The sequence below is a fragment of the Olea europaea genome, chromosome 13 (genome assembly GCF_002742605.1).
Source record: "Olea europaea var. sylvestris chromosome 13, O_europaea_v1, whole genome shotgun sequence".
NCBI lineage: Eukaryota > Viridiplantae > Streptophyta > Magnoliopsida > Lamiales > Oleaceae > Olea > Olea europaea.
The window spans coordinates 1,402,207-1,412,006 of record NC_036249.1 but is presented as its reverse complement, the minus strand read 5'-3'; the positions used below and the strand labels follow the sequence as shown (position 1 = coordinate 1,412,006).

Genomic DNA, 9,800 nt, shown 5'->3' with positions numbered 1-9,800 from the left:
TTCTTCATTACAAATAAAACATCTACATTTTTTAATGTTTCTTGGTTTAAATTTCTTATTCCAATTTCTTTTCTTGAAGTATTTTTTATGTGGTTTAAAATTTCTTTTATTGAACTTTTTATAGTTTTTGAATCTCCTTATATATTTCTTATATGGTTTAAACTTCTTTTTATAGCATCCAAATTGTTCTATCTGACCATTATCTTTGTAACAACATAATGAATTTTTTCTTATTTTATAAGCTTTCTTATTTTCTAGTGCTTCTCTACACCACATACTTATCATTCTTTTTGTAAATTCAATTCTGCTTCCAAGACTATCTATTTCAATTCCTTCCTCTTTTCCTAGAGGCAATAATTTCTCATATTCTTTTAGTAACTTAATTCCCCATGGGAATGGTAACTTTGTAAAGTAAGATCTTAAAATCGGTTTATTTTCTTGATAGTCTCCTTGATTTAATACATAGTATAATTCTTCAAATTTACATTTATATCTTTCTAACTCACACATATCACATATCTTTAGATTTTCCATTGCAATCATTCCTTGGTTATATTCTTCTTGTGTTCTTTCTTCTTCATTAGAGGTATGTCTATTTCCTAGAAATTCTATTCTTAAGATTTTTTCAAATCTTTTTAATATTTCTTGTATATTTTGTTCATTTAAAGAATTTCTATTATCTAGTACTTCAGTTCTATTTGCTCCATATTTTACACCTCCTTTGATGGTTTCTGGTAACTTTCTCCACCATTCAGAGACAGTTCCTCTAAATGTGTGTTCTATAAATCCAAAAGCCGTATATGTTTCCCATTTATTAAATTGTATAGCTAAATCTGTACTTTTTATCCATGTTTCAATAGCTTTATTTTTATCTACACAATCTAAATCTAACCATATTCCTGTTGTGTGGATTGGTTCATTATAAGATTTCATTGGATTTATTTCTTTTATAGATTGTTTTCTTACATTACCAGTATATCTTTTCTGGGTTTTTCTATATTGATTAACATCAGCCTTATCAGGTATAGGAGTACCATAAGGAAAGTCTTGTTCTTCATCACTACTAAATTCTACTTTTATATCATGACTTGAAGATGGATTAGTATTCATTTTTATATTCTCCATTTTTTCAGTTAATTCTTCTAACTGCTTTTTATATTCTTCATACTCTTCACCTGTAGATTCTAAGAATTTTTGTTCTATTTCTTCTACATCTGTTATCATATATTGTTTTTCTTCATGCTTTTTTCCTTTATTTTTTGTTATTCTAAAATCTTGGGGTGGATTAATTATAATCCTATCTTTTCTTCTAAGATTATTATCTAATAATGCATTTCCTACTTGTAGATTATATTCTAGATTTTCTAGTCTTTTATGTATATCCTCAAAACTTTCATTCGTAGTGTTTTTAGGTAAATAGGGATAACTAGGTTTTTTATGTTTTTTAACCTTTTCCAAAAATTCTTCAATTATATTTTCTTCATCTACTATATTCATCATAATTTTTAGTTCGTAATCTGGCTCTGATACCATTTGGTCGGAGTGTGCAGCGGAGGGGTTAATATTTTTGAGCCAATTAGATTCTTCAAAAGTATTTAAAATGTCACAATAGAATTTATAAAATTCACTATTTTTTATTAATACTTTTTCTTGAATAATTATGTTTAATTTTTCAATTCTCCTTCTTAAATTAAGAATTAATTTATATATGTCTTTTTCCATTTTGATTGCTTCGTTATCTATAGAATCATTTTTATTTTTTATTTTTGGGTCTAAATATTCTATAAAGAAGTCTTTCAGATCTTCTTCTAGATAGATTAATTCGTTTTCTGTATAGATTTTTAGATCAATAAAATTTTGTATAATATTTGGATCTAGATTTATTAAAAATTTATGATCTATATTTTCTTGAGGACTTATTTGAAGATTTTTAGACATTATAATGGCTTTGGTTGCAATTTCTCTATTAAGGGTATTTTTGGAAAATTAGTTGTTTGGAGACTAGTTTTCAAATGTTTTTATTTCTTAGTCTAATTTGGAAAATCAACCTTCTATTTAAGCTATAAAGCTATATTTCCCATGCCAGGTGGAGTCGGTTGAACCGTTGGATGCAAATGATTTTTTCATTTACCTTGCCCTAGACTCTTCACTTGCCTCATTCATTCGAGAGAGTTCTAGGGTTCTTTGTGGGTCTTCGTTCTCTATTCGTCTCATCTTGAAAACTCTTGGTTTTCTTCTGTAATCTCTTGGTACCTAGATGTTCTTGGTGAGATCTAGTATAGATTATAGTATTTTTGTGATGATTCTACTTACTGATTGAGTGTTTGGTACTGATTACTTTGGTGTAATCTGTGTGAGTGAGAATCCGAAACTTTACAGAGTCTGAGGGCTAGATCTTTTAAGATCTGTTGTTTGTAATCCTTAAACACTTGATATTTTTGCTGGTTCTAGTGGATTGGAGCGATAACCACTTAAAGTGGATGCTCAACGTGGTGATTAGCCCTTTGTGGGTGAACATCCGGGCCTAAGGGCGAAAAATCTTTGGTGTTCTTGCAATTTCTTTTATTATTTTGTTTACTACTGGGACTAAAAATACCTACAAAAGGTATATTTGACACCTCTACCGGAGGAAAACAGGGAATGGCTTATGCATTAGCACAGATGAAAAAACGGTAGATTTTTAGGATATTTTTATAATAAATAAGTGTGCTTAATAGGCACAGTGTCATATTACTACCTAGAAGAAATGGAATAATTTATCCATTATTGTTTGCATTAATTTTTCAGGTCAGCGTACTTCCAACAAATTGACGAGGATATCGAGAATCACGCAAAATCAATTAACGATGTGAAATCTGCAATAACTTCTTTCCAGACATCCGACATGGCTGAGCTCATTAAGTTCCACCAATACTTGGAATCTCACCTTGAGGAATTAACTGATGAAACACAGGTTCAATCGAACGAGTCCCTTATTGATTCCTATAAGCTTGCATAATTGCACCATAAGTATCCCCGGATGATCATGCAGTACAAATCTTTATGCTGCAGGTGTTAACAAGATTTGAAGATTTTCCCACAAAGAAATTGGAAGCATTAAGGATGGCAGCAGCATTGCACTCGAAGTTAGATTCGGTAGCTAACACTTTGCAGAATTGGCCAATAAAGTCACCTTTTGGCCAACTCCTGGATAAAGTTGAGAAATATTTCAATAAGTTAAGCTCAAGGTCAAAATTTGGCTCTGCTCTTATACTCGTTATTGAGGACCTCATTATTGTGATTTAACAAAATAAAAAATGAAATCACCTTCAGATCAGAGGAGAAATAGATACATTGGAGTGGACTAAAGATGATGACTCGATGAAATTTCAAAGTCAAAATATTAATTTTGATTTCAGCATCCTTGTACGTATCAAAGAATTGAGGATTCTACTACCATAACAGAAAGGCATGACAGAAGGAGTGACATGCTGACATGGAATACACTTTGAATTTAAAAAGGGAAAAAAATGATTTTACTGGAACTTTGAAATAGCCCCAAACCGACCCATTTTGAATTTTAAAACCACCAACACTTCATAACCCCCAGAATCAAAATTTTTCCCCAAACCTTTCACTCTCAGAACCTTCAACAATCTCACCCAACCACTCCGAGCCTTCGACGCCGGCACCAAGAGAAGGCAACCGTACATGATAACACTAAATCTGAAGCATTTATTTTCCCCAGAGTCTCACAAATTGTCCAGCACGAACACAAAATCCGAAAGGTTTTCCAGCCCCAAATCTGACGCAGGTAAGTTTGTAGTCTCCGACCATGGGTCAACCAGAAGGTAATTGGAATTTGCAATTTTCGACCCCTATAGCACCGGCTTCGCGACTGGTGGAGATTATGGGATTAATGCAGAATTATAGAATGTTGTTTTGGGTAAATTGGATCCGTGGGTAGAGCCGTCTAGGGGTGGGCAATGGGCCGGTGGTGGTAAGGGACCTTGGATGTCGTCGGAGGTGGAGATTCCGGCAAAAGCATTTTTGCGGCAAATCAGTTTTTTGGGATGATTTCTGATCGATTTTGGTATTTTTTGGCTTGTTTGGAAATTTTGTTATGTTAGCAAAATAGATTCTGTTCAAAGAAAATTGCTATGCATTGTTGGTGTTGTGGTGGGGGATAATTGGTGAGCTTTTGGGAGCAGTTAAAATGATTTCAATATTTTGTATGATTTCATAAATGGATTGGAAAATCCACAACTGTTGAAATGGCTGACCAAGGAGAATGATCTATGTGTCCCTCCTGCATGGCCTCGTGTTTTGTTCGAATGGCAGACTCACGTAGATTCAGGTTCAGGGGCCTCAAGTTAAAGGGGACCTTTGCCTCAGAATTTCAATCAGTTGGACAAAGTAAAGAATCTTGGACTTCAAAGGAGCCATTTCAATGGAAAACTACCAAGTTTTAGTGGATTGTCGAATTTGTAAATTTGTAATTTGCATACTCGGATAATAATGATTTTGATATGATTCCTGCTGATTTTTTCCATGGACTGAGTAGTGTGAAGTAGCAAAGTCTTTGGATGTATTAGTTAAGTAGTGTGCTATTGTAATTGCAATCCTTATATGAAAATTGGATTTCCATTATCTCTATGTTCTATTGTCATATCTTTAGTGCAATGTGGATGCATATTTTCCTGGACACACTCATTCCAGCATGTCTATACCTTTGTGTACATAATGTGGAGGAAAATAACCATGACAACGTTTATATTTTCAAACAATTCCATTTTTCACTTGATCCAAATAAGTTCAACAAAACAACCATAGCAACATCTATATTACATTCATTACATGCCCACAACTAATTGGTTATCCATTAATCAAATTAGCAAAACAATTGAAGCTTCAAGTTGAACGGCTCTCCCACTTCATATATCACTCGCCAGAGCTCTCACGTACATTCTCCATTCAAATACCTATACCTATACCAATACCAAACCAAGGTTAGTTGACACTTGACATTAAATGAGAAGAATAATTGATAGGTTCATGATAATTCGTATTTACCAGATATCTATTTCCATGGTCATTATTCCAACATCATGGGTTTGCACCATTGTTGTCCGACAAATATGGAACATAGTGAGGCATTGCATTATATACTGTACACCCAAAAGTATTAATACACAAGCCAATAAATAGGAAACAACCTCAACTAATTAGAACGACCCCTCATATTTACCTTGACCATTCGGGCGGATCGAACTAGATGACTATAAGTGTTGTGCAAACTCGAAGCTTTGGTTTGCACCCTTCATGGAAAAAAAGTTTTATGTATCGGTCATATATATTTGTACAAAGGAAAATGAACCATGTATACACTAACCATTAGTAGCTGTGAATATGAAAACGGAATCGGTATTGATCGTTGCGCTTCTTGAGTTGTCTGAAATGCGGGTGCACGATCTCCAAGGTTATTGTTATGTGTCTTGGGTTTCTTCCCTTTGGTTGCACATCCAGCCTGCATCGCAACGTTCTTCAATTTATTTTGTGCATTTGTACATGAATTAAAAAAATCGATGACTTCCAAATAATGTAACATACCTTAGCTTTAGTTGAACTCGATTCCAATGGCGATTTATTCCGAAGTTTTTTAGGAGCCCCTTTTCTCTTTGCGCATTTTGGATCCCATACGCCACCGCAACTACTGTCATTATCTTGTGACGCTGCACACTGAGGTGCTAAATGCGTGGACAAGACATTACTACTGCTACTTGACTTCGACGTCGCCATCTCTTTACATTGAATTTCAATCCACTTCAATATAGAAGATGCTTTACATTGTCATCACAAGTAATACTTGCCAACGTAGCGAATGATTTAACCATATTCTCGTACATTAATTGTGCAAGGGTACTGACCAACCTGTCGTAATTCACTGCAACCTTCGTGTGGGGTCATATTCTCATATCCACCTGCTTCGACAACTGCGGAGTTGTAACTTTTGTGCAGTGGTATTCCTGTAATGTCATTTACTTCAAGTCGTCGTTTCACCTGAGCACTTAGCTCTCTATTATAACGATACAATCTGAACTTCGAAGGACTTATTCCGTGGTTATGATCGAGGTGTACTGTATTAATTCTCCAAATTTCCTTAATATCTGAACATGCAGTCAATATGGCTTTACATCCACTCTGCATGGTAGCTGCCGGCCTCAGAGAAACACTTGTATTATTGACTTTTTTCGCTTCACTGCTGCAAACAAATGTAACATATCGCATAACTCCATCATCATCCCTTTTCGAATTTCTTTTTCCCACTGAAAAACCCAAGTCATATGCATATCTTTTATAAAACTCGAAAAGTTCATTCTCATCCTTAAACTTCATGCCCACCTCAGGCACAACCGCACCATCACCTCCTGTTGCACCGTTACCCAGTACTTTCATATTCTCGATAACATTTTCGTCATCTAACTCCAACATAGCAGCTCCAACGTCATTCGAAATTTCATTCCCTGTGACATAAACCCGATCGAAACTTTATTAGTAGCCCTCTTTAAGTGAACTATTTTTAAAGACAATTGATGCAATATATTTATTTATGGTCATCTATAACATTTACAAATTGCAACATATTTAGTTAAAGACATTTTCACTTATGTATCTATTCTCCAGTACTAGATGAAGCTGCTGGTACTAACAGAGACAGATTCTTCCAAAAATGAAAAAAAAAAAAATCCTTCCTAAATCATGATGCTTGGTATGTTTGCTTCTACTCGCATATAAAATGGAGTTCGACTCATTCAACCAAAGAATCAAAATAAATTTTAATTAATCACCCAGCATGTTTGCTTTTACTTGCATAAAAAATGGAGTTCGACTCATTCAACCAAAGAATCAAAATAAATTTTAATTAATCACCCAGCATGTTTGCTTTTACTTGCATAAAAAATGGAGTTCGACTCATTCAACCAAAGAATCAAAATAAATTTTAATTAATCACCCAGCATGTTTGCTTTTACTTGCATAAAAAATGGAGTTCGACTCATTCAACCAAAGAATCAAAATAAATTTTAATTAATCACCCAGCATGTTTGCTTTTACTTGCATAAAAAATGGAGTTCGACTCATTCAACCAAAGAATCAAAATAAATTTTAATTAATCACCCAGCATGTTTGCTTTTACTTGCATAAAAAATGGAGTTCGACTCATTCAACCAAAGAATCAAAATAAATTTTAATTAATCACCCAGCATGTTTGCTTTTACTTGCATAAAAAATGGAGTTCGACTCATTCAACCAAAGAATCAAAATAAATTTTAATTAATCACCCAGCATGTTTGCTTTTACTTGCATAAAAAATGGAGTTCGACTCATTCAACAAAGAATCAAAATAAATTTCAAATTTTACCTTCTCCTGTCATCTTCAACAAAACAAGCGAAGGTCAGAGCTAATGTGGCGAAATGGTCGGAGATATGGCGGAAGCAAAGTGGATCGAATGGTAGGAGTGGAAGTGAAATAGGCCCACTAGTCGGAGCTGGCCGAAGGTCCAAGACACAACACCGTAGCTACTCGATCGAACTCACTGTGGAAAGGGAAAAACCAAATAAAAATGGCTACTTAACATTCTGAAGATGGGATTTCCCAACAGAGGCGAAGAAGCTTACCATGGAAATGGGAAACTGGAGGGTGAAAAATGTGGGAAAAATGGGCGCCTAAATGTCTGAGAATGGAAAAGGGTTTCATTTGGAGTGGGGACCACATTGTTGACTTCATAACCCATTTAGTAAGTTTTCCATTTCTTTTCTTTTTAAAATCCAAGTCATTCTGTCATGTTACATGTCAAAGATTATGTTGGACTAACATTTTCCAAGAACTGATGGTGGATGTTTCTTCGTGCTGTACGGAGGTGGCACTTAAGGTTAGTTCAGACCAGAATATTTTGTTAACAAGCGCATCCATACATCAATGCTTACATTATCCTTCAACTAGATTATTCTATTCCATCTCTTAGAGTATGTATGGCTACGATTAAGTTTACTTATAATAAGTAAATAAGTTTTAAACATGTAGTTTTTGCATTGACCAAAATTTAAAATAAGTCCTTGTTTGAAACTGATTTTTTCAAAAAAAAATAAAAATAAAAATATATATATATATATACACTCATTTTTAACTACACATTTTTCAAAAAAATTATTTTTTACATTTCCTCGTAACTTTTCCGTAATTTTTTATCCACAAATTTTTTTAAAAAAAAAAAAAATCACTTTTCACAAAACCACTTCTCATGAAATCAACTTCATAATGGCTTATTTTGATAGTAAAATTACTTCTTTTTCAGCTTAGCCTAATACGCTTTCAGAGAGAGGAACTTGAATGCTATGCAGGCTTTTGTTTACCAAGGGTTCAAAAGATTGGTTTTGCATCATATTAAAAGGATTCCTTGTTTCATTGTACTATCATCAAATGAAGTATCATCAGATTGCCCTCTCTCATTTTCTTCGATGGAGAGAGGGTTTCGATCCCATTATCCTTAACCGTTCTTTAATAAACCCCTTTAATTCCCTCCACATAATTTCTTTTTGGGTAGCTAGAGGGCGGTTGTACCATCTGTTTTCATCATATGGAATTGTTCGCGCTGGTTAAGTCGCTAACAATTAAAAAGGATCAGACGATTGTGCAAGGGGCGAAACCTCTTGAGAAAAAGTCCCAAAAAGGGGTGTTCTTTTATTGGCGATGAACGTTACAATTGGGAATGAAAAACAACGTGCCTCCAAGGAGCGCAAGCACACGAGTTACAGAAAGAAAAATGTTTAAGTCTAAAAGCTAAGGAAATGAAAATTACATATTCTCTGTTCGAGAGTTTTGGATTCGGTCCTTTGCTTCTGCGTCCTTTCTCCCTTTTATACCTCATAGACGATCTCTTTGTGATTAACTACCCCAAAAACTGCTTGATCGTCCTATAACCACTCACTTTCTTTGTAGTGGCCATTTTGTCATGAAACTGCCTTTTAACTGTTGCCATTATCTTTCATCGTTCAACTGCTTTCGATTGAATTCCTTGAGTCGTGGAACGTGATAAGGCTACTTTAACAACTGCCTTGATAACTGCATTCTTTGATAACCACGATGCGTTATATTTGTTGATACCTTGGGCGACTTGAAGGTTTGGGCGAGAGTAGAATAACAGCTCTGGACGACCGTATGACACCCCATTCGTTCAGATTTTGGGCGACTTGTAAACTTGGGCGATGGCGTTACCGCATTCTTGAGCCCCTTATTTGGGCCTTCACCTTGATTCGTTCGATTGGACTTCGTTCTTTGGGCTATCCGATTTGAGGATCCTTCAATTGGGCTTTACTCCTTGGGCTGTTCGATTTGGGCTGAATTTTTATGTGTCAACAATTACCCCCCAATATGGCAGAATTAATAATAATTATTAGATTTTGCCATATTCACTTTGTGTTTCCAGTAACATTCGAAACTCCCAAGAATTTCAATCATTGTTTTCTTCTATAACTTGAAAAAGTGCGTCGTTTTGCAAACCCTTATAAACCCCAAACACGCCATTTCACTGCTACCAAATCACGCCTCATATTTTCTGCATCTCTTTCACGATTCACTGTTCATCTTTTGCTTCTTTGTTACGTAACCCTGAAAAGTTTCGTTCATTCTCCAATGGCTGCTTCACAATCTCAAACTAGCGATTCCTTTAGTTTTGATGACTTTCAGAAACTTCTGAGTCGCCCATACATAACCCCAAGTTTTCTCGCTCCTGCCGACGTTGGACGTAATGAGTTTTACTTGG

General features: G+C 34.8%; 2 protein-coding genes across 3 annotated transcripts in view; one reads left to right on the top strand and one right to left on the bottom strand.

Moving 5' to 3' along the window:
* LOC111408156 overlaps nucleotides 1-9,800 on the top strand; it is a 24,546-nt gene that overhangs the window by 3,372 nt on the left and 11,374 nt on the right. The window contains exons 7-13 of the mRNA XM_023037958.1: nucleotides 526-586; nucleotides 669-734; nucleotides 2,606-2,672; nucleotides 2,788-2,953; nucleotides 3,052-3,220; nucleotides 7,861-7,941; nucleotides 8,677-8,698. Of these exons, the coding sequence (XP_022893726.1) occupies nucleotides 526-586; nucleotides 669-734; nucleotides 2,606-2,672; nucleotides 2,788-2,953; nucleotides 3,052-3,220; nucleotides 7,861-7,941; nucleotides 8,677-8,698 (632 nt within the window). The remainder of the gene's footprint in view (nucleotides 1-525; nucleotides 587-668; nucleotides 735-2,605; nucleotides 2,673-2,787; nucleotides 2,954-3,051; nucleotides 3,221-7,860; nucleotides 7,942-8,676; nucleotides 8,699-9,800) is intronic.
* Nucleotides 4,774-7,671, bottom strand: LOC111407209 (protein FAR1-RELATED SEQUENCE 5-like). Of its 2 annotated transcripts, XR_002705039.1 has the most exons (6): nucleotides 7,400-7,671; nucleotides 5,590-6,503; nucleotides 5,372-5,506; nucleotides 5,228-5,297; nucleotides 5,053-5,147; nucleotides 4,774-4,967 (listed from the first exon to the last, which is right to left on the bottom strand). XR_002705039.1 is itself a non-coding variant. In XM_023036554.1 (5 exons), the coding sequence occupies exons 1-2, from the start codon at nucleotides 7,410-7,412 to the stop codon at nucleotides 5,866-5,868; spliced, it is 651 nt and encodes a 216-aa protein (XP_022892322.1). In that variant the 5' UTR covers nucleotides 7,413-7,671; the 3' UTR covers nucleotides 4,774-4,967; nucleotides 5,053-5,147; nucleotides 5,228-5,506; nucleotides 5,590-5,865. The 2 variants fall into 2 exon arrangements, 1 of the variants encoding a protein (XP_022892322.1); XM_023036554.1 differs by having other exon boundaries at nucleotides 5,228-5,506.